Source organism: Cuculus canorus, chromosome 17 (assembly GCF_017976375.1).
Source record: "Cuculus canorus isolate bCucCan1 chromosome 17, bCucCan1.pri, whole genome shotgun sequence".
Taxonomy (NCBI): domain Eukaryota; kingdom Metazoa; phylum Chordata; class Aves; order Cuculiformes; family Cuculidae; genus Cuculus; species Cuculus canorus.
Window position 1 is genome coordinate 8,786,203 of NC_071417.1, and position 27,720 is coordinate 8,813,922.

At 42.8% G+C, this 27,720-nt stretch overlaps 1 protein-coding gene across 7 annotated transcripts; it reads left to right on the forward strand.

The window, feature by feature from the left end:
- The first annotated feature begins 72 nt into the window (after positions 1–72).
- GIT2 (GIT ArfGAP 2) lies at positions 73–27,511 on the forward strand. Of its 7 annotated transcripts, none has more exons than XM_054082009.1 (21): positions 73–203; positions 5,257–5,390; positions 5,928–6,040; positions 6,726–6,831; positions 7,191–7,277; positions 7,416–7,546; positions 8,648–8,742; positions 9,534–9,579; positions 11,097–11,148; positions 11,481–11,553; positions 11,896–11,993; positions 12,269–12,380; positions 12,717–12,859; positions 13,748–13,897; positions 14,665–14,913; positions 15,803–15,892; positions 18,672–18,754; positions 18,869–19,051; positions 20,731–20,856; positions 24,335–24,398; positions 24,801–27,511. In XM_054082009.1, exons 1-21 carry the CDS (start codon positions 152–154, stop codon positions 25,011–25,013), a joined length of 2,400 nt encoding a protein of 799 aa, XP_053937984.1. In that variant the 5' UTR covers positions 73–151; the 3' UTR covers positions 25,014–27,511. The 7 variants fall into 7 exon arrangements, with proteins under 7 accessions (XP_053937984.1, XP_053937985.1, XP_053937987.1 ...); XM_054082010.1 differs by having other exon boundaries at positions 11,100–11,148; XM_054082012.1 differs by lacking the exon at positions 20,731–20,856.
- Positions 27,512–27,720: the final 209 nt, after the last annotated feature.

The window sequence follows — 27,720 nt, forward strand, 5'->3', positions numbered from 1 at the left end:
TTGCCGTGCCAGCACTCAAGATGGCGGCGCCGCCCCGCCTCGCACGGCCCGCCCCGTTCTCTTGGCGAAAGCGCCTGCGCGCTGCTGCCTCGGCTCGGCCAGTGGCGGGGGCTGGCGGCGGGGGTGCCCGGTACCGCGGCGGGAAGCGGCCATGTCGAAGCGCCTGAGGAGCAGCGAGGTCTGCGCCGACTGCAGCGCGCAGGGTGAGCACGGGCGGCGCGGGGGAAGCCCTTCCTCGCCCCCTTCATCCCGGCAGCGGCGCTTCCTGGGGGGGAAACGGGAAATCGTGGAATGGTTTGGGCTGGAAGGAACCTCGAAGCCCATCCAGTCCCACCCCCTGCCGTGGGCAGGGACACCTCCCACTGGATCAGGGGCTCCAAGCCCCATCCAACCTGGCCTGGAACCCCTCCAGGGATGGGGCAGCCACCACTGCTCTGGGCACCCTGGGCCAGGGCCTCCCCACCCTCACAGCAAAACATTTCTTCCTAATGTCTGATCTAAATCTTCCCTCTTCCAATTTAAAAATGTTCCCCCTCGTCCTCTTCCTGCCCAAGAGCCCCTCCCCAGCTTTTTTCGTGCCCCTTTCAGTCCTGGAAGCCGCTCTGAGGTCTCCCCGCAGCCTTCTCCAGGAATAAGCCCAACTCCTCAGCCTGTCTTCATATGAGAGGTGCTCCAGCCCTTGGACCATCTCCGTGGCCTCCTCTGCACTTGCTCCAACAGCTCTATGTTCCTCTTATATTGAGGATTCCAGAACTGGATGCAGGTGGGGTCTCACAGAACAGAGGGGCAGAATCCCTCCCACCCTGCTGGTCCCACTGCTCTGGATGCAGCCCAGGACACAGTTGGTTTCTGGGCTGTGAGCACCTATTGCCAGCTCATGTTAAGCTTCTCATTGACCAGCGCGCCAGGTCCTTCTCCTCAGGGCTGTTCTCCATCACACCCCAGCCTGTACTGAAACCACAGGTTGCCCCAACCTTGCATTTGGCCTTCTTGAACCTCATGAGGTTCACACAGCCCTGCTTCTCCATTTCGTCCAGGTCCATCTGGATGACATCCCTTCCTTCTGGTGTGACAACTGCACCACTCAGCTTGGTGTCATCTGCAAACTCGCTGAGGCTGCCCTCGATCTCGCTATCTATATAATTGATGAAGATATTAAACAGCACTGGTTCTTGTATGGACCCCTGAGGGATGCCGTGGCAAATAAACTCTCTAAAATTCGTTTTGGAGTTTTAGAAAGCAAGCATACTTTAATCAGACCCAGGCAACGTGAGGGAGTGGTCTCCATCGTTCCTGTGCAGCGAGACAAGAGCTGGGGATAGAATCTATTTCTCACTTATATGCATATATATAAAGTTTCCCAGAAATCTTATGTATGTTCTGTTACTTTCCAAGGACTCCCTTTAATGTTATTATGAACTTCACAACAGTCTTGCTGATTTGGAGCTGGCTCCCTTCCAATCCAAACCATTCCATGATTCTATGACTTCATGACTAAGGGGCGAACTCTGGGCACATCCCTGATTGTAGGGGCTGGGGGGAAGCAGAATTTGAACATGTTCAGTCTGTGACTTGCTGCACAGCTTGAACTGAGTGTGGGGATCCCAAACTTCTGCAGGAAGGGTGTTCCGAAATGTCCTGTACACTTGGATTGGAAATGTTCAGTGAGCAGCACGTGCTCTGTGTTGACACACAAGCTGTCTGTCTTTCACTGCAGATAAACTTGGGAGCTTATTGAAACAAATCTCATTTTTAGAAAGGCAGCAGAATCTGCCCATCTGTAGTTCTGTTGTTCTTATATTTAAAACTACCCTGTCTGCTTTTTTTTAGCAACTACATATATTTGTCCTCTTTCCTTCTCAGAGTTATGTTGGTTTTGTTGTTTGTGCCCTGTGCTGCTTCATCTAGTGTAACTACTTAGGTACATACTGTAATGAATTAAAACAGTAATCATAGAATCATAGAACGGTTTGGGTTGGAAGGGTTCTTAAAGACTGTCCCATTCCAATCCCCCTGCCATGGGCAGAGGATCAGGTTGCTCAGAGCCTCAACAACACTTGAATATCTATAAGATACAATGTGGGAGAGGGGACAACAACATCTGTTGTTGGAACTTCTGTTTAAAAAACCACAAAAATAATAAAAATCCCAAATTAACTCCTAGGGAGTTGCTTTTGTCTTCACAGAATTTTGTTTTCAGGATAAACAGAGCTTTTCTATGTCATGTGGGCAGTTGTCCCTATCTCATACGAGGAGACATATCTATGCATTTAAGCATCAGTGGTGTTACAACTCCGAGATAAAGTTGTGTTGCTGTGTTTGCATTCGTTAAGCTCATCAGGACTATGCTGTGAAGTAGTCATTATGAGAGTAATCGTGTAAACTGGTGGTTTTATTTGGTGTTATTGTGACATTATAGTATTGTCAGATATTTACTTAATCTTGGTGAAGAAAACTGCTGGCTTATCCTTGTATATGAAGAAACCTTAGTTTAATCCTTTCTTAAACAAAAATATATATATATATTAAAAAAAAGTCAAACTCTTCTCTGACTTAAACCAAAGAGAATTTGTCAGTGGGATACTAACTAGGTGATCTTTAAGGTTCCTTCCAACCAAATTATTCTATACTTGGGAGCTGCTGGCTCTGCAGCTGTGTCAGGGACTTTACAACCTTTACACCCAGTTCAGGTGTAGCCAGTGTGGAAATGCCTGGCTACTCTAATCGTTTGTACTTGTCCCTCATTGACTTCATCTGCTCTTATGGCGGTATGTGAATAGTTCTCTTTTATGTGAGGTGATTTGACGTGCACTTTTCTGGTGCACTTCCTATTCTCAGGCAGTTCACCGTTCACCCTTGCGGTTCGGGCTTGTCTTCATCGCACGCTTCCTGTTTTGAATTGCTGTGCCGGGTTCCTGAAAGCAGATTTGGCCTATCTTTCTGGCTTCTCCCCTGTTGTATTTTGTTGTCGGCTTAAGCATAGTTTGATTGTGTCCATAATTGGGTCTCTTAAAAATTATTCAAACAAATCCCAGCACAAAAACGTAATTAAATTTAACCTGAAATATCAATTTTTCCATAAACTGCCAGCCCTCTCGGTGTATTCAGAATATCTAGCGCTGTGTTCCTTCTCCCTTTGCCATCCCCACCTGCTACTTGGGAACCAGAAAATGGTACTGTTAAATAAACTCCATTGGTTAAACGAGTGTGACTCAGAAAACAGGTTGCAGTGCTTCACTTTCTGTCACTTGTTGATCAGTCCTGTCTCCACCAGGCACACTGTTGATACCGCTCTGTTCCATATCGTTCACGCTTCTAAACTGGGGCTTGAGCTGCTGTCGGTCCCCTCTCTGGCCTCCTCAGCATAAAGCATTCTCTTCGCCCACTGTGCTGGACTTTTCAGTCCCCTTGCCAAATCTATTGTCTTTTTTCTTTTTTTCTTTTGTGACACACCACCCACATTTCCAGTGGTGCTGAGTTTTGTCAGATTCTACCTAAACGTAAACCCTTTCATCGATGAAATTGCTTTTTAAGTAGCGTACAAGCTGCAAGCAAGGACTCAGCTTTTTCTTTTCAGAAGGATTTTAAAGCCCTGTTTCTGCTATGAAATGACCAAATAAACAGCAGCTTACTTTATCGTGGCTAAGAGGCCGTTGTTTGGAGCCCATTAAATTGGGTATTGAGATGGATGTAAAGGAAAATAAACCCTGATTATGACTTTTAGTCCAAATGGTGAGCCTGTGACCAGTGATGGAAACAGGAAATGTAATGGTTTTCAGAAGAATCCTATTAGTTTATGAATGAGTGCTTGATAAGGTTGTCTGTAATGGAAAAGGACGAAACTCATTAAGCTGGAAGGCTGCCTCCGGTCTTTGGTTGTTAGGTTAGCGCTAATGCATCTCATTTCACTGTTATTTTTTCCTTCTTAGAAGTGAAAATTGTTAAAATAATAGAATGATTTAATAAGGAGGTTGTGTGCTTGTTATTAATTTGTTTTTTTTAAAATTAGGTTAGGCTTTTTTCTACAACATATGCTTTAATTTGGCTCTGGGCTCTGATAGTTATCATCTGTGAATGGATGCTCCCATCCCTTGTGGCCCGTGGTTCGAACAGGTTTGCCTGCATTGCCTTCAGCACACACACACCATCAACTCTGCTTAGAAACCACAGCTGTGATCAGATCTCACGTTTCAGGGACTCAGTAAATTTATTGCATGGGCCAGAGGAAACTTTCATGATGCACAATTGCTCAGATGTATTCTGACAAGATGCAGATCTCCCATCAGATACCAGGCTTGGGTTGTGCTCACTCATTTGGCTGCAAACCCACCTCTGGGTTTCAAATTAAGAAGAATTTTCCAACATAGATCTCAAATTCCTTTTTGTTTCTCTTGGGATGCACAAGGTCTCTTGCTACTCATTTACTACAGAGTTCTCGGCAGGTTGAATCTCTCGACACTGATGGAAAACACAAGTTTCTTTGGAAGACTGAGCAGTGGAGAGACCCCAGTTTAATACTTGCTGTCGATATATTCAGTTTCAATCTGATATAACATTCCTGCTCAGTTTTAAACTTTTTGATGCTTGAAGCTACATAATAGCTAGAATATATATTATTTGCTATTCCTGTCTTTCAGATTTGCTTATAAGGTGGCTCCAGTTTGGATCTGCGTAGAGTTGAAGTTCATATTCTTGACAATATTTGATTTTACTGAGCCTTTAACTTGACACATACGGATTGTGCTCTTTTTTTTTACTGTGATACTCTCGAGATTTTTAATTATTTAATTATTATTCTTTAATTATTTAATGTGGAAATCAAAAACCATTGTCATAATATAGAACTGAAGATTGACTGGTATGTGAAAAGGGATGATTGCTATTACCACATTTTCCTTAGAGACTTTTTTGAAGACTTTTTTTTTTTCTGAGAACAAGTAGGTGTACATTTGGTGTCCTGTTGGGCTTACAAAGGAACGTATTCTATTTTCTTGGGAGGAACTACAAACATTGGGGTTTTTTTTGGTTTCTGCCGCAGTCCTCTTGCTGTCCTAGGTCTCCTGCATCCCCAGCCAGTGCTAGGGCTCTCACTTCCCCAGCGTTCGGAGGCGTGGCAAAGCTGTAATGTTTACAAGCTCATACAAGAGCTAAGCACCAAAGCTAAGGTTAGGAGGCATGGCTCCTCGTTTTAGACTCTGCGTTTGAAATACAACGTCACGTTGCCTTCTGTGTTGTAAGCAACATACTCTTTTTCAGATCCTTGCTGGGCATCTATAAACAGGGGGATTCTGATCTGCGATGAGTGCTGTAGTGTTCATCGGAGTCTGGGGCGTCACATCTCTCAAGTGAGACATCTCAAACATACACCATGGCCTCCAACACTGCTGCAGGTATAAAGTAAAACTGTGTCTTCCTTCATTAAAACTATATTTTTTAACACTTTTTAATGGCATCTAAATAGCTAAGTTTTTGTTTGAGAGGGACTGGTCCATTTACGCTTTCTTTTTCTAAGATAGCCTTCTTTTATTTCTCTTGTTTTGCTCTGATGGACCGCCGAAATCAGAATTGTCTGTGTCTTTTGGATTTGATACCTTTATTTGGAAGGTCACCAGCTTTTCTTTCAGACTTCTGCAATGCATCTGCTTCAACACAAGTTTTCAATATTTAGCAAGTGTCCCCTCTCAGTAGAGCTGCTGCTGGGAAGACAGGAGAATTTTAAGGGGCTTCGTATTACTTTCCACATAACAACCTTGTAGATGTGTGCCTGGTTCTGATATCCCGGTAGGTTATGGATGATGGCACACAGAATATGAATCTCTGTTGGTTTGCTGTCAGCTTGAAAGTAATTACAGATATTTAATTAGTCAGTCTGTGCAGCGAGCAGCAGAGTTTCTTTACTGCCTGTTTGTCTACATTTGGGATTTCAGATGGTTGAAACGCTGTATAATAATGGTGCTAACTCCATATGGGAACACTCATTGCTGGACCCTGCCTCTGTTATGAGTGGAAGGCGCAAAGCTAGCCCACAGGATAAAGTGCAGTAAGTGGAAAATTACAGAATATTAGTTTTTGTAGAAGTGCGATTGTTTTATTTAGCAGTGACAACTATGTGTTGTTGCTGGAGAAGAACAGAAACGACTTGTCCATTTCTTTTTAATTTCCAATGATTTTCTAAAACGTTTTTACAAAAATGGAAATCCATTGCTTGAATTCTCTGAACTATTGATTTCTGACCTCTGGCTTTGAGTAGTGAGGACCTTTAATTGTAATTTAATCGAAAGACTTCTCATGCTTTGTGCTTCAGTTAACTGAGTGCTGCTAAGACTGAGTTTGGTTGATGAATTACAAAACAAATTGAGAGATTATTTGGGTCACTGAATATGGTGCTTCATTTTAAAATGTAAATAACTGCATATAGTAAGTATAGCTCTTAAGTTGCCATAATTTTACATTCAGTGTTTACTTATAAGAGATACACACCACACCCTAGAGTCTGCAGGTGTTTTTTTGATGTTTGTAACAAAAGCCTGCCCTGTACAATCAGACAATCTGCATGGGGTTGTTTCTCTAATGAAAGGATTTTTCCATGTATAACTTTGCTACTGGCAGCATGCAGAGATCTAATGCAGTCTTGTGAATTTTCCTGTTTCTGGAGCATCTGTACTATTGTGAAAGCACTAATATTTATTTTCTTTCCCTTCTGTTGCTTGGGTTTCTCTTTACAGTCCCAATAAAGCAGAATTCATTAGAGCTAAGTATCAAATGTTGGCATTTGTTCATCGCTTGCCATGCCGTGAAGATGACAGTGTTACCGCCAAAGATCTGAGTAAGGTTAGTATGTTTTATTCTGGCAGCCTGCAGAGTCTACAGCTTGTGTGTAACAGAAATCTGACTGAATTAATTCAGTTGCTTTTGACTTGAGGTAAATATTACTGTTCCTCAGCACTATTACTTAAACAAACACAGCTTGACTTCAACTCGAAGCCACTTTTTTTTTGGTAATATATATGGATACTGTAGATGTGGATGGCTGAGAGGCATCTATTTAGGGTAGCTTGGAGAAAAATGTTTACACAAAACAGCTGTAGCAAGAATTTTTCCATAAACGTTTCTAAAATCACAACTGAAAAAGCAAATGCTGATTCACGGTTATTGCTGCTGTATCAAGTACAATCCTGCTTCTTTTTCAGCAACTCCATTCCAGTGTAAGAACAGGGAACCTGGAGACGTGTTTGCGATTACTCTCCTTAGGAGCTCAAGCCAACTTCTTTCATCCTGTATGAACACTTTTTTCATTATTTTGATATGCTACCAGTTCTTATAGTTTTCAATATTTAATTACAAATGGTATTTCAATCTTCTACTCAGACCTGTTGATTAAGTAGAGTGATGTGCTTTTTCTTAATAACTTGCAGGAGAAAGGAAACACCCCGCTCCACGTTGCTGCTAAGGCAGGACAGACTTTACAGGCGGAATTATTAGCGGTTTATGGTGCTGATCCTGGCACGCAAGATTCCAATGGAAAAACTCCAGTTGACTGTGCAAGGTAGAAGACTGACTTATGTGATGCTGTTCTATACTAATAGATGTTCCTAAATCACACGATGAACCTGCTTAGATGTCTTTCTGTCTTGACTGTTAAATGCTAATAAGTACCTTTCCCAGAAAGATTAAAGGCATAAAGAGTATAAATAAGCGGTTTTGTTATTTCGTAGCCTGTATTCTCCTGAACGCTTAAGACAACAGTCGTGATCCCAATGAAACAGGCTGAGCCAAGCTAGCAGCTCTCATAAAAGTAATCTGAGAAGAGTTTGTGCAAGTTCAGCAAGCTGAGTGGACTCCAGGAGTGTGGATTAACTAGGGAATTGCTGTGGGAAAGGGGTGGACTGCACAGTGGGGCAGGGACCAGGGAGTGGAACAGGGCTTTTTAGTGGCAGTGTTAGGTGCATCCGGTTGCAGCACTGCACCCTCAGGCAGGCCTACGTTTAGGAAAGCTCCCGGCTTCCCAAGGGGAGACAGCATTCACTTCAAAAGGAAGAAACCTGAATGTCTCTGCTGATTGCTTGAGCAGCAACGAGGCAGTGCAAGACTTGCAGCACTGGAAGATTTTTTTTTTGTGTGTTTCTATGCAAAATTGGACATTACTGGTCAGGTAGAAGCTGCACATTTGTGTAAATAAAACATCCTCGTTGCTCTGGTTGCTTTTCAATTGAGGTCATACATGAAATCTGAAGACTGGGTAGGTCACTTGGTCACAGAACACAATATGCCAGAATATTTTCTATTTATTAAATGTGGAATCAGGTGAGTTTGCTGCATGAGCTCGGGAACTGTCTAGAAAATCGTAAATCAAGTATTCAGAATACTGTATATAATCTGCTTTTTTCTGTAGCAAAGCAGTGGCAAAGCTTTTTCAGTGTTTTCACTCACTCATTTGGGGAAGTTTATAAAAGTCTGTCTATAGGTTTTTTCCCCCACTGAAACATCCTGTTGAAGATCATGCTGTGAGTCTGTGCTGTTTTGACACAATCAAACATGCAGTGTTCAACAGTGGTTTGTCCTAAACCTGTTTCTCTGACCATTTTTTTACTGTTTTATATGTCTCAAAATGAAAAACTCTTGTAACTTCTGTGTTTGTCTAAATCAGGCAAGGTGGGCATCATGAACTGGCCGAGCGCCTGGTGGAAATTCAGTATGAACTCACAGACAGGTTAGCGTTCTATCTCTGTGGCAGGAAACCAGGTAAGCAGAGAAAACTGCACTCCGAGATCTTTCTGTGTTAATTCTAGGACAGTTCAGACTATGGTATATAATGTTTATGTCAGTGTTACTCCACTTTTTATATGCATTTCAAATATTCTAACATTATATAAATTATAAAGGAAGAACTTAAGAGAGGATAAGATGTAAGTTTAGTGAGAATGCATTTAACATTCAGATATAACTGCAGGATTTTAAGTATCGCTAAGTTAAAAATTAAGTTCCTTTTTGTTTTTCCATGAATACGTGTTCTGTAAGTGGAATAACCCTGAAAGTGTGGACAACGTTGCGTGTAAGATCAGATGAGCTGTATTTAACTTAAAGTGAATTCCAGGGCAAATACAGATGTTGTGAACTTTGGTTAGTCTGCTGGGAATGATGTAAAAACTCTTCAAAGTGGTTTCTCCCCATTAACATGAAAAAGCAGGGAAGTGTTCAATTAGATGGGTACCTTTTGAACACAAGCACGCTTTGAAATTTTTAGCCATTAGTTAGAAATGGAATTTTAATAAAGTTGATAAGTATTAATTGGAATCTTTGATAACACCAGGAAATTGCAGTAGGAACCTTTTAAGACTTGCTAACGTCTTATAATTGGAAACTGAGTACATACATGCAAGATAAATTATTCTGTGTTTGCCTGTTGTGTGTATTCTTGGGTTTCTCATTGCTATGTCTTTTTGTAAAAGTGAATCCCAGCAGTATTTCCTGACAGCTTTGAAAACTATAGTCCAGTAACAACCTATTAAAGTGCAATTTGTTTTCTATTCTAGAGCATAAAAACGGACAGCACTTTGTTATACCTCAGATGGCAGACAGGTAAGATGCTGATTCCATGCCGTGTCTGAAAATGGCAATATGAAAAAACTAGTAATTAAGTTTCCTTTACTTTCTGAACTTTTTAAGCTTGTTGTCCTTCTAACTTTTTAATGTGTGCTTTTGTCAGTCTTGGAAGATTTTCTTTCCTGGAAAGAATATTGTCATTTAAACAAAATCAGAGAATTATAGAGGTTTGCTGTATTTGTTAAAACACAAGGGGAAGGTGAGATGATTGTATTAAAGAAACACAGGTGGTGATTCCTGGGAAACAGATTTTGTACATAATGTAGGGCCCCATTGAGTTAGTTTTCTGATGCAGCATTTTAAAACTAAAGCTTGCAAGAAAGCTGCATTTTTCTTTGAAAGTAGTCATGCTTTTGAACATCTGGGTGCTTTTAACTTTTGGTTATGATCAATAAAATCATATTTGTGTAAAACATATCCAGCATTAATCATAAGTTGCTATTTTTCTTTTATCGCTATGCAATTGGAAATAAGACGGCTGTAAGTAAACCTATTGCTTGCAAAACTTCTATGAATAAGTGTAATAAAAATGATGTCATTGTTGGTAAAATAGTGGTAACATCTGTAATGTTTTTAGATATGCTGTGTTTAGCTGTTGGATGAAATACTCTGTATTTTCAGTGCAAAATGCTTTGCAGAGCAGAGTAAGGATCGTTTGCCTCATTGCACAGAGAAGGAAGTTGGTGTGCGGAGAAAAGGACTTATTGAGGTGCTCAGATTGCAGAGCCTGCAGTGCAACCCAGCTGTCTTACTTGTGCTTGGTGTTCTCTGCTGGTCTTTTTCTTTTCTTTTTCCTTGTCTAGGTGACTGCCTCCACAAACTCTCTGGTGTCAGTTAATCATACAGAGGCTTTATCTGAGCCTTTCCACCCTTGTAGGTCAGAGGAGTTTTCCCCTGGCTCATACAAATATGAACTCAAAATTCATCAGCTTCCTGGTCTGTGGCTCTTATGATAAATTCTGTGGAACTGCACAATTTTCGTCTTGTGCCTCATATTCCGGGACAGTAGTAGAAGAGATTACTTACTGATCAGTACAGAATAATTTTAAGCCTGGCCCTAGTGCTGTAGCCATTTGACAGCCTTAATGGTCACCTGCCTCCTGCACAGCCCAGTGGCACAAATCCTATGTGTTCGATGTGGACTTGAGTTTTGGTCGGGGTGATTGTGTTTTTCAGATTCCTTACAGAGAAAGCATTTTGTTGCTCTGCAGCTCGTCTGCTTCTTGAGTTGCAAGTGTGGGTGTGTATATTAAAAAGGATTTGTAGGGTTCTTTTGTTTTAAGTTTAAGATTGTTGTTTAGAAAAGCTTAATAATACAGTATATTAGCAATATCGGTAAGATCAATGTGTTAAAAACTACATTAAAAATACTGAAAGATTAAGAAGTTTCAAATAAAATAACATTTTAATCACTAAATTATGGAAATGTAGAATTTGTGTTTAAACAAGCCATTCAGTGCTGTAGATGTAATGATCACTTCTTGTTTTCATAGCAGTCTAGATTTATCAGAACTGGCAAAAGCAGCCAAGAAGAAGCTTCAGTCTGTAAGTAAAACTGCTTTGTTTAGATGTGGCCAACTAGCTGTTCTCCCACAGTAGATCTACTTCACCCCAGATAAACAAGGTCTTTTTGTGACTAGATAGGAGAGAAAAAAAATCCGTTAACTAGTAAAGGAAAAGTGTAGAACAGGATTGTTGTCTCTTTATCCAGCAGTTGAGTGGTTGTATATGTCTGTTTAATGGTTCACTTGACTGTACAAGCTGAGAAACAAGCAATATATAGCCTGAAAAGCAGCCAAGCGTGAGCAGAGTTGTGCTGTTATATTTTCTCTGTTAGGTTTCGTTTATTTTCAACCTATAATTCTCTTCTTCCCCAGCTAAGCAACCACTTATTTGAAGAACTTGCCATGGATGTGTATGATGAAGTTGACAGGAGGGAAACAGATGCAGGTGAACGAGGCTTTTTGGAATGTATATGAAATAGATTTGCGTAGTTACATTGTGTAGAAGGTGCCAGTGCCAGCATATGTTCTGTTTAAAGTACTTTTGCATTCAGTAATTACCAATAATGGTAATTTCTTTGTCTTGCACTGTCTGAAGGCAATGTTCATTGAAAAAAATCTTGTGTTTTTTACAACATAGAGAACCCTATGTGCTGGGGAAAAAAAAGCCTTCCTCTGGATTGATTGTGTTTGCGTTTGAAATTGTGGTCTCTTTGACAAGAAACACTGTCAAATAGTACCGGAAAATGATTCCTTCTTTTTTTTTTTTTTCCTCCTCTTCCTTGGACAGTTTGGCTTGCTACTCAGAATCATAGTACACTTGTAACAGAGACCACAGTCGTCCCTTTTCTTCCTGTAAATCCTGAATATTCCTCAACCAGGAATCAGGTACGCAATCTTCTTAATACTGTAAAACTGTTTTTATTTGATGGGCTGGGTATTGTAGCATCGCTTTACTGTACATCATTACTGTAGCAGAGTTGCATCTATTTGTAAAGAGGTTAAAAGAGTTTCACATTTCCCCTCCCTGGATAATTTAAATCATGCTTTTTGCAATAAATGTCACTGAGTAATCACCTTGCTGTGAGTGCTGCAGTCTTAGGTCAAACTCTACTGGTTATCTACTACATGATGTGCTTTTTCTGCATTATTCTCTAATTCAGGGAAGACAGAAACTGGCTCGATTTAATGCCCATGAATTTGCTACGCTAGTTATAGATATTTTAAGTGATGCCAAACGAAGACAGCAGGGGAACCCTCTCACAGGTTCAAAAGGTGAGTATAATTTTGGCTGTCAGCTCTTCTATATGCAGTTCTTCAGTAGCTTAATCCAAACCATAGCCGCATTCCGAAGCGTGAGAAATTAAAAGAGAAAACCATGGAACTTTGACATTTTTGACACAAATAATCCATGCCTATTACGTGGATCTAAATTAAGTGTTGTGAACCAGGCTACTCAAATGATCCTTTATTCTGACATGTCTTGTATTGTCTCTCTATTGAAGATATTTTCTGATTTAATTTTTTTTTTTTAATTACTTTAAAGTATGTGCTTCCATTTCTTCTCCAAAATTCCCAGCATGTTTTTAAATGGTGTGTGTTGATCTATAGAAAACGTGGAATTGATACTCAAATCAATCAGCAATCAACATAGTAGTGAGAGTCAGGATAACGACCAGCCTGATTACGACAGCGTTGCTTCAGATGAAGATACGGATCTGGAAACAAGTGCAGCAAAATCAAACAGACAGAAGGTAGGGTTGAAATATTTACACACACACCAAATTTGGTTCATAAAGGCAATCTACAGTGAGTCTTTGCCCTTGTGAGGGGATTTAACATGCATAAATGATGAGAAAATTGATATTTTCATTCATTTTCAGAATTGTTTTCAGAATCATGCCCGAGTCTGTGAACTTCAACAAAATTAAGTGTTGTGATGTAAGGAAAAGTAATGACTCTGGAAAAGTCATCTGCGCCACTGTGTGTGTCTTGAGTTAAGCTATAGATACAGTTGCACAGATCATAGTATCATGGTATCATAGTATAGTTAGGGTTGGAAGGAACTTAAAGATCATCTAGTTCCAACCGCCTTTGCTGTGGGCAGGGACATCCCACTAAAGCAGATGAAATAATTGGATCTACCAAAACACTTCAGTCAGTGATTCCATGGTATTTCACAAGCCTTTACTGCTTCCTGCTGAAGAAATATTTACAGCAGACCAATAGCGACTGAGTGTTTTAAACCGTTCCTGAAAATAATACAGCAGGGTTAAAAAGGGACAGTAAACCTGGTAGTTCTGGTTTAATCTTCCATGGTAACGTTCACACTGGATATTTAGTAATCTTATGACTTTCCAGTTCTTTATTGCGTATTTAAAAGTAAGTCCTTACAAAAGAGTATTATGTCACTGAAATGTTGACACGAGTGGTTTTGTGCGTGGAGGAGCTAAGAGTGGGTAAACAGCAAATTTCTTCTATATTGGGCTAAAATTGTTTTGATGAATGGATCTTATTAATTTGAACTTGACTTGGACCCTGATTCCTTTAAAGTAAGTAGGTGAAAAGCTGTCAAAATCCCATTGTCGCGTTTTCTTTTAGTAGTCTGTTTCTCAGTGGTGTCATTATTGTTCTGTTTATAGAGCCTGGATTCGGACTTGTCGGATGGACCGGTGACAGCCCAAGAATATATGCAAGTTAAAAATGCATTGGTGGCTTCTGAGGTAAAGATTCAGCAGTTAATGAAAGTGAACATCAACTTGAGTGACGAGCTGAGAATCATGCAGAAAAAGGTAACGGGCACTGTAGCATAACCCCTTCCTCTCTGCATGTATTTTAAGTTGACCAGAATAAAACTGCAGAGAGTGAAGGTGCAATAACCCAGTATTAGGATAGTGAGAAAACATATCTTAAAATGGAGCCGCTTTGGAATCAGATGAGATTCTAAATGTATATGCTGGCACATGGTTTCATGTGGTTTTTGTGGAGGCGATGATGATTTTTTTGCTCATTTTGATACGTTTTCCAAGTGACAAGACAGTTGTTGCAAATTTTGTAGGTTTTTGCTGTCTTGCTTCAAGATAAGCAGTTTTTGACGTTGTCTAGCACACATCTTGCCACGTGCACATCACGATATAATGTACTGCCACCTTCTCTAGTAAATACTCTGGGGGTTTTTTTTCCATTAATAAGCCTAGCTGGAATGAAGGGAAATTAAAATCCCAATGCAGTTTGGCAGTAGAAAATAGTCTGGAATGTAACAATACAATATAAAGAATTTTTATACCGGGAGGCCAAGATTTATACATTTCTTGTGTTTGAATCCATGGGAAATAGCATGTAAAGGATATAATGGTAAACTCAATTACTGCTTTAAACATTCAGCGTGGTTTTTTTTTAGGTGAGCGTAAGGTAGAGGTGTCTCATTTACAATATGAGTTATGATGTATAGATAGTCTTATGCAAACAGAAAACTGAACATTTTTTTGCTAAAATCCTGAATTTAAAGCTCAAAAAACCCAGTTTGGAAGCCAGTCCTACTGCTAAACATTTCTTTCAGCTTCAAACACTGCAGAGTGAAAATACCAACCTCAGAAGACAGGCCACAACCAATATATATCAGGTCCAAACTGGTTCTGAGTACACAGACCCTACCAACAATTCTTCTTTAAAGCGGCGGCCGTCTGCACGGGGTAGCAGGCCCATGTCCATGTATGAGACCGGATCAGGGCAGAAACCCTACCTCCCTATGGGAGAGGTCACGTACCCAGAAGAAAGCATAGCAAGACTGCAGCCTTTTCCTCCACATGTAAGTAAAACTGCTGGTGCTTCTGCATGTCTCCTCGTGTTCAGCTTTTCTGTCTGTTCCAACCGTGCTTATTTGCCAAAGCTGCTCACCTGCCTGCTCCACCATGAATTTGAACTGTAAAAATCGTTACTGTTTGCTGTATTAGCATGTCTGCAGAAACTTGGTGTTCTGTAAAGTTGGAGCTATAACAGTTCTGGAATATATAAAGTGGAGCTTTTGGCTTCTGCTCAGCTGGTTCTTTTAACCACAGTATATGTGCCAAATATCAATGCATGGCTGTTTGAAAACCAGAAGGGGGGAAAAAAAATAGTATTCCAAGAAGGTAGGTAAAGTTCATGGGCTTCTTTCCTGAGATACACAGGCACGTGCCAGTTTGTAGAACTTCAGAATCACTTCTCAAAGATAAAATACAATTGAAATGCACTTTCTCATTAGGCCACCAATTTCTTATGCTTAGTTTGGAATTTTAAATTATATTGGCATATCGATAGAAAGGCAGCTCTGGCAGCAAGGAATGCCAGAATTCTTTTGTATGCAGAACATGACAGGGCCTTCCGTAGGTTCTTTGGTCATTCAGTTTGAAATTTGGATAGAAGTAGTGATCCTGAAGCACTGATTTGTTATGTGGAGCTGGTTAATTGGGTATTGTGGTGAATGTGTTTTATTCTCTGTGGAGTTCAGCACCTTTGGAATATCGGTATTAGAATTAACATGAAATCAATTGTATTTTGAAAGAATTAAGTTCACTGAGGCTTAGCCAAATTCTCAGAATCATTCTTGCTTCGTGTCATCTCCATGGTTTTAAGAATGTTCCTTTATTTCATTTAAGAATTTATTTGTGTTTTTGTTCTTTGGTTTTCCCGAGTGTTTTTCTCTTTCCCATTTTTAGATCGGGAGGAGTGCGTTTGTGACCTCCTCTTCATCTCTACCTTCCTTCCCCTCCACGCTTTCCTGGTCAAGGGATGAAAGCACACGAAGGGTTAAGTACCTTCCCAATTGGACTTTTACCTGGAGGAGGCGGCAGTCTCCCTAGAAGCCCTTGCCTCTCTCTTCTCCCCTTTTATGCTGACTGGCCTTCATGCTTGCATGAAGCAGCGCTTCATCACTCTCCGTTTCTTCTGCCACGCGCTGTGGACACTTGCCTCTCTCTAACTTCACCACAGCTAAAGTCTTTAGCATTTAACACCGTGCACGGTTACTCCAGATCACTCCTTCAGCTGCGTAACACCGAAAACAGCCAGAAGACAAGTCAGTCGCTGTTTGGAAAGTAATTTCGCAGGCACTCACTGATATTTCATAAATCAATACATAACTCTTCCTACTGACTAAACTGCACTGCATGAGGCGTATGAAGCTGACGGGATCCTGGCTTTGAAGCCTGCTTTCTCTGGGGGCTGTCTGTTTGCACCACTCCCAACTGGTACTGATTGACTGTTTATCTTACAGATGTTCATTAGGTTGTTTGAGGCGAGTTCTTTAAGTATCCAAACAGGTAGCTGCTCATATTGCCCCCTGATACGGTTGGAATCATCTTGCCTGCTTCCTGCTGACCTTGAGAGACGAAAGCCTGAATGGGTGTGGGAATTCCTTTTAGCAAAGCTCCTTTCAGGGCAAGATTAAAGACACTGAGAGTGTATAGAGGAAGCTTATCTTGGGTTCCATCAGGGTCTACGAAAGTGTGTTCTTGAGGGTTTTGTTAGCTACAGAATTGACTCTCGGAGGAAAATTGCAGTGTTACCAAGAAACATTAAACGCATTCTGCAAGCTTCTGTTATTCCAAAGACCCTATCTTTGCTGTGGCCTTATCTGGGAGCTGTTAGCTATTGGAAGAACCCTTGTCCAGCTTCTTAAACTGTTTTTTAAACACTATTCTTTTTTATTTTTTCTTTATTTGTAGCAGGATATTTAAATCTGGTCTAATTCATCTGCTGGAAGTGAGCATAAAATGCCTCCTTACTAAAGAACACATTTAGCAAGACAAGCAGTTTGAGAGGCTCATTTGTCCAGGACAGCTGCGTTTAGATTATGTTTTATTTGGAATCCTTGAAACTAATAGCAAGTTACATATTCAAAAGAAGGGAGAAGCACATTGTGTTTGCAGCTTTAGAGTAACATCCATTTTTGGCTCTGAAGTGTCTGTGACTGAAGCAACGGACCCTGAGCAGATGCATCCTAATGTCTCACAGACTGATGAACTCTGGAGACAAACAGGTTGTGGCTTTTATGCTGCTGTTTGACCAGCCTGAGCTACCGGCTTGCACTGCTTGCAGAAGGTACCTTCATCGTCAGAATGAGCTGACTGCATTTTGATGTCCCACTCTGACCAAATCTCATTGACTTTGAAGCAAGTATCAATACAAGATTTTAGATGCTTTATTTCTTAGGAAATAAGGAGTAGTTTATACCCATATTGTTCCATCATGTCTTCAAAATTTAGGCTTTGCTCATTTCCTTGTTAAGACTTCCCAAGAGTATACTTGAGAGAGAAGTGCTTATATTCCTTTTCAGACTCCCACACAGCTGTGGGCCTTCACTCTGGATTCAGTCTTCACTGTGGATTTGGCCTCCAAGCTCATTTTGGTGTCCCACTCTTCATTCATCCTTTACTTCAAGTTCAGACTCTCAGTTGGATCTGCCTCCCATTTTGCAATGGGCCTCCCATGCTTGGTCTGAGCTCTACTTCGTTTGTCCCTACAACACTTAGTCCAGCCCCCATTTCCTCCTGTGCCTACAGTGCTTGCTCTGGCCCTCACTTCCCTGTGTGCTTCCTGCCTTCGCTTCAGCCTCCACTTTGGAACTGACCTGCCGTCTTCCTTTTGACACCCATTCCTCTGTGGCCCTCTGATCCTGCTGGTTAGGCCTCTTGCCCTCATTTTATCTGGTGCTCTGCCATGGGCCACGACTCTGACTTATTTGGCATCCCAGCCTTGTTTTGGTCACCAATCTGTCATGGGCCTCAGCTCTCCTTCTTTTGGCCTCCACTCTCCAGTAGACTTCAACTGTCTTCATTTCAGCCTCTAATCTGCAACGGGCTCCAACTCTTGATTCACTTTCCTACATGCCCTTTGGTCTCCCACCCACAGTTTTGCCTCCATTCTGCACTGGGCATCCCTCCATCATTTCAGTCTCCTGTCTTTATTTTGGCTTTCACATTGTAACACTCCTCCACCCTCCTTTTGCTCCCCCGTTCTGCAGTGGACTTCCCAAGCCCGAGTCAGCCTCTGCTCGGTGGTCAGACCCCCATGCTTGATTTGGCCTCTACTCTGTCATGGCCCTCCCATGCTTGATTTGGTTTCCACTGTGTGTTCAGCCTCCCACTCTGTGTCTGGCCTCTGGCCTGCTGTGAGCCTCCTGCTCTTGGTCTGCCCTCTTTATCCGTGGTGGGCTTCCCCTTCTTGTTTTAGCCTCCTGCTTCATGGTGGTCCTGCCTTCCTCCTTTGGCCTCTGTCCCCCTGTGGGCATCCCACTCCACGTCCACGGGGCAGGGGAAGGATTTGGTACTGTGGCCATCAGTCCTGCCCGGCTGGGTGCCAGGGCAGGGCCCTCAGGAGATCGATGGGGCCACGCTGTGTCGGCAGTGCCCAGAGTCTCAGGTACAAGGTGGCAGCAGGAGCCTGGCACAGGGCAGAGGGGCTTACTTGGCACCAGGGCAGCGCCTGGCGCAGAGCTGTTGTGCTGAAGAGCAAGGACATGGTGCTGGTACAGCTTGGGGCTCTTCTTTCCTGCACGGCGCTGAAAGAAATCTGTATTCCTTACAGACCTCGAAGTTGGAGAAGCAGAGCAGCGTGTCTGAGAGTGACTACGATAACCCCACCACCGCTCTGGAGCTGGAGGAGACGGGGTAGGTGCAGTGACGTGGAGCTGGCGGCACAACTCCATGCTGTCAAAGGACGAGGAGCTGTGTGAGCAGCCAGATCTGTCCCACAGGGCCAAACTCTGCTCTGTCCTTTTACAGGTCAGGCAGGAAGGGCCGGCAGAGGAGCGTCATTTGGCAGGGAGAGGGATCCATCCCTGAAGACGCCGACACAGCCCCCAGCTCCAGTTTGCCCAGTACAGAAGATGTGATTCGGAAAACTGAGCAGATTACTAAGAATATTCAGGAGCTGCTGCGAGCAGCACAGGAGAACAAGCATGACAGGTAAGGCGTGAGTGCCAGAAAAGCTCCAGAGCTTATGAGAAAAGGAAGAAAATTTTACAAGTATTTGCAGAATGACCTTGACCACCTGTTTTTCACAGCTACAAAACGTGTAGGTCTATGGTATTTCCTGGGGCGCTCTAGTGCCACGGAATGAGAAGGGATGAGCAATCAGCGCAGGTGATGGGAACACACTTCTTGTCCAAACGGCCAGCACAGCCCCTTGCGAGTGGGTTCTGGCTGCAGTGCTGCCTGCCCTGCCCACAGCTGGCACAGGGACAGAGCGCTGGGAGCAGAGCACTTGTGAAGTCCTCCTCCAAAAGCAGCGTTTTGGTTAAAAAGCAAACGTTTTGCAGAGTATTTGGTGTAATTTGTGTCTTCAGATCTCTGTGTCCTTAGGTAAGGACACTGCAGGAGTGTGATAGTGACACCAAGTCTGGCTTCAGGAACAATGTGCAGAGAGGCAGGGAGAATTTAGCTTTCCTACTGAAATATTAGTGCAGATAACCTATCAGCAAAACCTATTTTGAACTGTTGGATGAAGACATAGCTGGGTAGATGGGAGCCTGTCCATCAGCACATCAGGTAACAAAGGAGAGCTGCCTGGAGGAGCTGCGGGCCCCACAGAACAATTTGTTTTCAGAACAGGCATGAGCGAGTAACAGCGACGCTGCTCTTGATTGATCATCAGGGGGTGCTCCTGCACAGCTCGGGTAGAAGACCATAAATAAGAGTTAGGTCTTCCCAGGTTTGCACACGTTTAGTCTGGAACAGCTCTAGTCTCCAGAAAATTGGAACTGCAGGCTGGCAGGTCTATTCTGTGTCCCGTTCTGTGTCCTCTCCCAGCTCCCTGCCCATCCTTGCCTGTGAGAAGCAACAGGCGATTTATGTTAAGCCCTCGCTTCCTGTCTTGCTGTGAGAAGTGCACAACAATGGGGCCACTTTTGTTCTGTGTTTTTCCTCCTTGTACTTTTCTATTTTTAGAAGGGACAGCGGCCTCTCCTTCTCACACTGAATGGCGAGTTCTGATGTGTTTTTGCCAAGCTCGTTGCCCTTGTCCGTAACCTTTTCCACGGCAATCCCTTGTTGCTTGTTTCTCATAGATCGTAATGAGAAACAACAGTAAGAGAAGCCTTAAATGAGTTTGGGTTTTATGTATAGTACAGCTTACAGTATTTTAGTTACGTCTTTTAAGAAATCATTGAAAGAAATAATGCAGTGTACTTAGTGTCTGTTAAATTGAACAGATTTTTAAACAACTTGTTCTGTTCTTTTTTGTTTTCTCTTCTGTATCATGCCTGGAGTGGGGTGTTGGCCAGTACTTAGTTGAGGATAATCTTGCAAAACACTGAACCGTGAAGCTGCTGTTCTTCATTTTCCTGTTCTCTGTCTTTGTCTCAGTGGACTGAGAGCTGCATAGTCTGGGGCATACAGGAGATGGAGTGGGTTTGTTCCGCCATCCTCTTCCTGCAGTAGGGGAATGCTTCTTTAACAAAATTAGATACTTGGGATGTAATAGTGCAGCTTCCAGCTGGTGCTGGGAACACTCTAGACACTGCATAGATAACAAGACAGAGCTATAAAATGATGCAAGAATATAATCTATTAATGAAACACCTTTTTATTTTTGTTTTTTTCTTACTTTCTTCTGTTCCTTTTCCTGTGCTCAACTGGCCGAGCAGACCGTTAGAGCACACAGGCATGCTCAAGCTCAGACACAGCCTCGGCTGCTTCAACATGCTGGTTCCCTGGGCTGAGAGAGCTCCCCTGCAGCCTCTGACCATCCCGCAGCCCAGTCCTGCCTCCTGGTACTCTGGCCTCTGTCCCTGCCTCCCAGGCACAGTGTCCTCTCTCTCTCTCTTTGCTGCCTCTTTCCCTCACACACAGTCTGCACGGGGGTTGTTGAAGGCTATGCATGAAATGCCTCAGATGAGAAAGAAACTGGAGATAATTCACACAAAGAGTTACGAGCCTGTGGTGTTACCTGTTCAGTTGAAGCTCCTCGTGTTGGTTTAATGGGCAACAGAAGCACAGCCTGGAACTGTGGCTGTCTTTGGTGTAAACGATTCTCCCGTCTCTTCTGTTTGTTGTCCATTGAGATAAATTAAACCGTGACAACTAACAGCACAATGTGGGCGCTGTTGCAAAAGTAACAGAAGTTTCAGGGTTCCCAACATGCCACGTTTACTCCTGACAGCCTGGGCCCGCAGCTGAGTATCAGATGAGACCATTGGTATCTGGAATCAGTGAAGAGAGATGTGTGTTCAGTGGCATTCAACCTGACCAAAATATCATTTATTAACGCCTAAAATAAAAGTGAAATTTAAGTGAGATGCTCTTTAAAACAGAACTTTCCAAGTTCTAACCCCAGTGGCAAAGGTCAGGATTGGAGGAAGAGGGTACCACAAGTTACAGATGAGGGATTGTCTTTTTCCAAGCTGTCACTTCTTCCTGGTCTCTTACTGGAATGTGTGTAAACTCAAGAAATGTGTCAGCTTATTCCATGAGCTCACAGCGAGTGTTTAGACTCTAAAATAAAGGCGTCCCTCCAAGACACGCTAAACTTTGCAGCTAACCTAGGAATGTATTATGAAATATGTGTCGTTAATCTCGGCCTCTTTCATTCGAGTTGTTAGGGCTTTCTGTGCCTTGTTAGCAAAGAGTTAAATAAGCAAACTGCCTTTTTAGTGAGGTAAAAGTGCTGTTCAGTGTGACTCGCAGGAAGCAAATGGTTAACTCAACAGCGGAATAGGAATTGCAATGAACTTGGAATACTTCTCTCTACTTTTAGTTTATTTGAAAGAACTCATGTGATTTGAGACGTACAGAAAAACTTCTTTTTAAGGCAATTTTCCTGCATTGCCAAAATGACCCCAGTATGTCACTTCTTTCTCCGTGTATTTGCAAGTGACCTGCTTTTGCACCTTTGGTATTGCAAGATGACTGCAATAATGACTGGGTGAGGGCTGGGGTTTGAGTGGATTTTCTGCTTGAAAGGGCAATCAGTGGTCTGCCCTAATCTACAGATACTGACTATTTTCTTGAATGCCGTTGCTTTGTGATTTTTGAGATTCTCTTGCTTTCAACTGCATCACATTAACTAACTTATGCTAAAACTTGAGTCTTTGAAGCATTAAAAACAAGTCTTTTTGCAGTGAGCCTTTTGACAGACCCCACTAACATAGCGCTTCGCAGCAGCTTACGGTAAATAGTTGTTAGATCTATTTCAAACAGACCATTTTTCATTTGGTAAACAAACCAGAAGTGAATTCTATGAGGACAAATGGAACCTACATTTGGTTTGTTGGCTGACTTAAGAGAATTACTGACTGTTTAGCCTGAAACTCACACCCTGTGACAGTAGTTGGCAGTTTGGAGATGCACAAATCTGTAAGCTGCTGTATGAGAATTGTGTGCTGTCTGTTCACTGTGTATAAATTAATCCAAGGAGGCATCTTGGTGTTCTTGTCACCTTCATGAGGTTTTACTTTCTGTTAAACTTTACCAGAAAAGCAAGGTATGAATTCTATACTGGAAGCTTGGTGTTACCAGTAGGTGTCTAGCATTCCAGTTTATGAAATGTTAAAGGGGAAATAAGTGCATGGTGCTGCATTCCTGGCTTCAACTGATAATGAACTGATGCAAGGAAATAAATCTCCTTGGAATCAAGGTGTGTCTTTTATCGTGTGTCTCTGCCACAAACTCCAGCCTCCAGCCCGGCTGCTGACCCTGAGAGGCACGTGTTTGGTACAGAGATCGCACAGAGTTCAGCTGAGAACCCGAGGGTTAAAAGCTTAGGGAGGTCAGATTTCAGGTCTTGCCACTAAGTGCTTTGAATACAGCTTGGGGCTTTAGCATACTTTGGAAATTTAAGTTAAAAGTGTTCTTTTAAAGGCTTCTGCTTTGTAACTGAGACATGGAAAAGCAGCACAGAAAAAACACGGCTGCTTCAAAGGTGTAGAGAGACCTATAAATAGCAACACTTGGCTGCTAAATGATTTTTAAAGGTTTGGATGGCCAAAATTCAACTCTGAAACATAAAATTGGTCAAAACATCTGTGTTTAACTTTCCTTCAGAGGTTAATGGGTACTTTAGCTGCTTAGATCCATAGCACTTTTAAACTTTTCTTTCAGTAGACTGGTTTTGCAGCCTCTTGACTCTTTCAGAATAAAACGATTGAGGTTTCCCTAAAATGGCAACAAGCTGAACTTAGATCCGGCATACAAACTGGGGTTTTAATCCACTTTTGATTGTCAGCACTGCACGGAGGGGAAAAAGCTGCTTTTTTTCCAAAGCGCCCCATTTTGCTCAAATATTTTCAAACTGCAGAATCCCTCTTTGCTTTGTGCCGAGCTGATGCGAACCAGTTTGCTCGGGCAGGCTCTCCCGCACATGGCAATAATGTCGATTGTGCTTCTGCAAACAGAAGAGCTGAGCAATTCTATGTACAATTTGGAGACAAATTCTGGTGTTTGAGTAGTTGGGCTGAGGGGAGGTTGGGAAATGCAAGCAGATGAATTGATGTGCAGTTAATATTGGTAGACACGTGTTAAGAATTGCATATAGATTGAGCCATCTGACAGTGTTTGGTGGAACAGGTGTGCAAGGTTGGTCCCTCAAACCAACTTTGGCCGAAGAGTAGTGAAAACTTAAGGAATAACTTTGTACTCTCTTACGTTTTGTGAAGTCACAGTTCCATACGAACTCGTGCGGCAGCGTGCTGGGGATGCTGAGGAGGCACTGGGAGTGTGTGACACCACCTGCTCCAGTCGCCCGCAGCACAGCCTACAAAGAGAGATTTAGAATATAAACTTATATTTAGAATATAGGCTAAGGGGAGGCCTTATTACCGTGTACCGGTACATCAGGGGTGTCTGCCAAGAGGATGGAGACTCCTTTTTTACCTGGAGTCACACAGAAAAGACAAGGGGTAATGGGTAGAAGTTGCTCCTGGCGAGATTCCAGTTGGGTTCCAGAAGGAAATTTTTCCACATGAGAAGCGTTAAACATTGGAATCATCTCCTCAGGGAAGCGGTGGATTCCTCTACACTGGGCACTTTTAAGGCTCAGCTTGACAGGGTGTTGGGCCATCTCACTTCAACTACAGATCACCTGAAAGGTTGGACCAGATGATCCTAGAGGTCCCTTTGTACCCGGCATTCCATGATTCTGTGTACGGGGGAGTTTGTAACTTGGTTGTTTTTACAGTAGTAGCCACTGAGTGGTGAAATGGAAGAGGAAGGGGAATCTTTACATAACGAATAACCCATCGCATCCTTTTGCAGCTATATACCGTGCTCCGAGAGAATACACGTGGCAGTGACAGAAATGGCAGCCTTGTTCCCAAAAGTAAGTGGCTTTTAGTGTAAAAAATGGTTTTGGCCTCTTCCCTTCAGTAAATTAAACCCAAAAGCTGAAGGCGGGAGAAATGACTAGGTGTTTTTGTCAAACCTTATGTCTTTTGTTCTTATTAGCACATGGACGGGGAGGGGCGAATGTGTGAATCCAGACCTTTACTTTTACTCTTGAATGTAAAACTCTTAAGAATTGCATGCAGTTCCTCCAAAACTGGAGGCTGCTTCCATCTAGCTTGAGGGATCCTGTGGTTACACGGGAATTCTGCTGGACTCAAGGCCCTAGCAGTAGCAGTTCTGGATTAAAGAACCTTTATGAAGCTGCCAGCTGATGAAAAGCAATCCTAAAAGCAGTTTTGTCGTTCTGTCAAGTTCAACTTCTGCTTTCCTTTCCCAGAAACCCAAATCGGAACTGGTAAGGACTTCCTTGCGTCTGCTGACATCTAGTGCCTACCGACTCCAATCCGAGTGCAAAAAAACCCTTCCCGTGGAGACGTGCCCCACGACGGACATCCAGCTGGTCACCCAGCAAGTGATCCAGTGCGCCTACGACATCGCCAAGGCTGCAAAACAGCTGGTCACCATCACAACCAAAGAGAACAACAACTGAGTCACGCTTGGCTTTTTAGTCTTGGTTTTTTAAAGGTTGAATTTCAAATACAGGTGTGGAACCATTCACATTTTTACGAGAACTAAAGGGGAAAGAAACTTTTTTTTAAAACTCAGTATTATTTTTGCATGTTTTCTAACAATTTTATGATTAATTTAACCCACTGCCTTATTTGGTGCCTGTGTTACCGGTTTAGTTACAGATAATAGCATGTTGCAAATAGCTGTGAGCCAGTATCATGTACCAGCGGTGTAACAAGCCCTTGCTCGATGTTTCCTTGGGGCCGTGTTCTGCTTTCAGATGTTGCTTGCAAAACTCTCCCTGAAGTCAGCTGTACGTATCAAGAGGGCAGAACCTCACCTCTGCTCTCTCCGTCCTGGAGCCTCGTGTGCCGCAATGCTGCTGACCAGGAAACCTGCAGCAACGCAGGCTTCGAGGGCACCAGCACCATAAGCGCAGGAAGAAGGCTGTAGTCCCTTAATGGAGTACAAGCCGAATGTTATCTGTTCCCATATCAACTGTTGTGCAATAATAATACGGTTTTAGTCTGCTACCACACTAGTCGTTGTGGGCATCCGAGCTTATTCCGTGTAACTATACAAGGTCTTTGTCACTTTATCTGTTTTGGAAGGAATTTGAAACGTAATAGTTATTTCTTTTAGTTGTCACTATGCCATTAATATATGTGTTTGATGTTACTTTAGGGCATTAGTGGTTAAAATATTACCCTCTCTTTCTGATTTAGTAATTCATTCTTAAGTTTCCTTTTACTGTCAGCTTCACCATCTCATTTGCAGCAGCACTGCTCAGGAACTCATGATGCGGTTTCACTAGAGGTCTCTGTGGTAATTAACAACAAAACAAGGCAGTTAGAAGGGTGCCAGAGCAAATGCAGCTCCGTCTGCCATCGCATGTAACCTCTGTACCTCAGCAGATCCAAATGTGAAGAGATTTCTAATCTCTAGGAAGTTTCATGCAGATCTTGCCGAATTGGAGTGACCCGAGCTGGGCTGCCTGCGCAGAAGGGAGGTGGCAGGTGTCTGTGTGTGCTCCACGGTTGTTCGTTCCTAACATTTCACAAAACTCTTGTCAGTCCATGCTTAAAATGAGAGTTCTCTGAGAGTTTGAATTCCATAACGGGGGGGGAGACATCATTGATTTTTGCCTCTACCTGCATCCCGTTTGGAAGCGCGTTGTCATCCCCACGGCAGTTGTGCCAGCAGCCACCTACAGCAGCCTTGTAGTTAAGAGCAGAAACGGCAGCAGCTGATGTGAACATGGAGACAGCATTCACAGAAACAGCTTATCTGCCATCGCCCACGCAGGGCTGCAGCGCCTCGTCTGCCCAGAGCACCTCTGCAAGGCTTTTTGGTGAAAAAACGCCACATTTAGGTGAACAAACTACAGCTCAGAAGTTTGTCTGTTTTCAAATCCTACTCCTTTTGTACACATAAACGCGAAGAGCTGTAACAGTGTGGGATTCTGGTGTGTTGGAATGCGTTCCCTTTTTAAAGTAGTGCAGGTTTTGAGGGAGGGAAGGAGTGGAGCGAGCTGATGACAACCCAGGAAATTCATGTTCTTCATTGTGGGGTTTTTTGTTTCCTTTCTGCACTTCTGAATTCCAAAGCTGTCTCTAAACTGGGAATGCAGACAGGCAGGGATTAGAATTGCAAGACGCTTGTAAAACCAACTTCAGAACCATGCTACTAGCGATAAAATACATGGATAATCTTCTAGGAACTCTTAATTTGGCATCACTGAACAGCAGGATGGTGGTTTTACATCTCTCGGGACACCACTGTGTCCTTTTCTTTAACATATCTTCCCCGTTTTCCAGAGGGGGGTAGCACAGAGTTATGTTGCGAGTTCTCAGTTGTTTAAACCTGTCTCTGTACCAGAACACACAGACACTTTGGTAACTGCAAGCCCTTGTTCCAGCTATGCCAGCTTGATTTTCCAGCCCTAACCCTTGTGCTTGTTGCAAGGCCTGGCTATAAAAACACGTCCAACCCGTAATTAACTTCCCTTTCTGTTCCTTCAACAGCATTTCTGTGCTATCCCGTCTCCAAACAAACATCTGCTCTAGTTTGGTGGTGGTCACGCTGTGCCATTGCTCCAGAACCATGGTGACTCATATGAGACAGGTGATTCCAGAGGTTCTCGGTAAAGCAGGAGTGCTCTGAGCTTGGCCAATGCGCTGCATCTGCTCTTCCCAAACAGGCAGAGCAGTTCAGAGCCAGCGCTGAGCCCTCAGTCAGACAGTCCTGAGGAGCAGGGGGATGTCACACCCACAGCAAGAGCAGTGATTTTCTTCTTTTACGAGTAGATTTTTTTTTCCCCTGCAAACAAACTTGCTCTTTCTTTACAAAATGCTGCATAGGAAAGTAAAAATGGGTTTGCCTTTTTCCAACCCTTGTATTTATCGGCATCGTTCTGTCTGTAAAATATTTTGACTCAATCTTTTGTTTACTGTATTGCTATAAAATGCAAAAACCCTTTCAGCGTGTGAAATTATTTGGGGTTATTTACTGCTGGTTCTGTAAAGAAAAGATCTTGACAAAGTAAAGCCTGCGGTGCCGCAACGACACTCATGTCTGTCAGCCCTGTGGCAACAGGAGCTGAGCGCGCTCCAGCTGAACTGAGCTTGAGCTCCAGTTGCTGATGATCGCGGCAAGGAAGCGAGTGATCGACTAAAACCGCTCCCCTC

Excerpts from the sequence above, each read along its gene's own strand:
- GIT2 (XM_054082009.1), top strand. The coding sequence starts at position 152 with ATGTCGAAGCGCCTGAGGAGCAGCGAGGTCTGCGCCGACTGCAGCGCG. Across the intron at positions 15,893-18,671 it reads GGGATGAAAGCACACGAAGG|ACCTCGAAGTTGGAGAAGCA; the intron begins GTTAAGTACCTT and ends TATTCCTTACAG. Across the intron at positions 24,399-24,800 it reads TGGCAGCCTTGTTCCCAAAA|AAACCCAAATCGGAACTGGT; the intron begins GTAAGTGGCTTT and ends TTCCTTTCCCAG.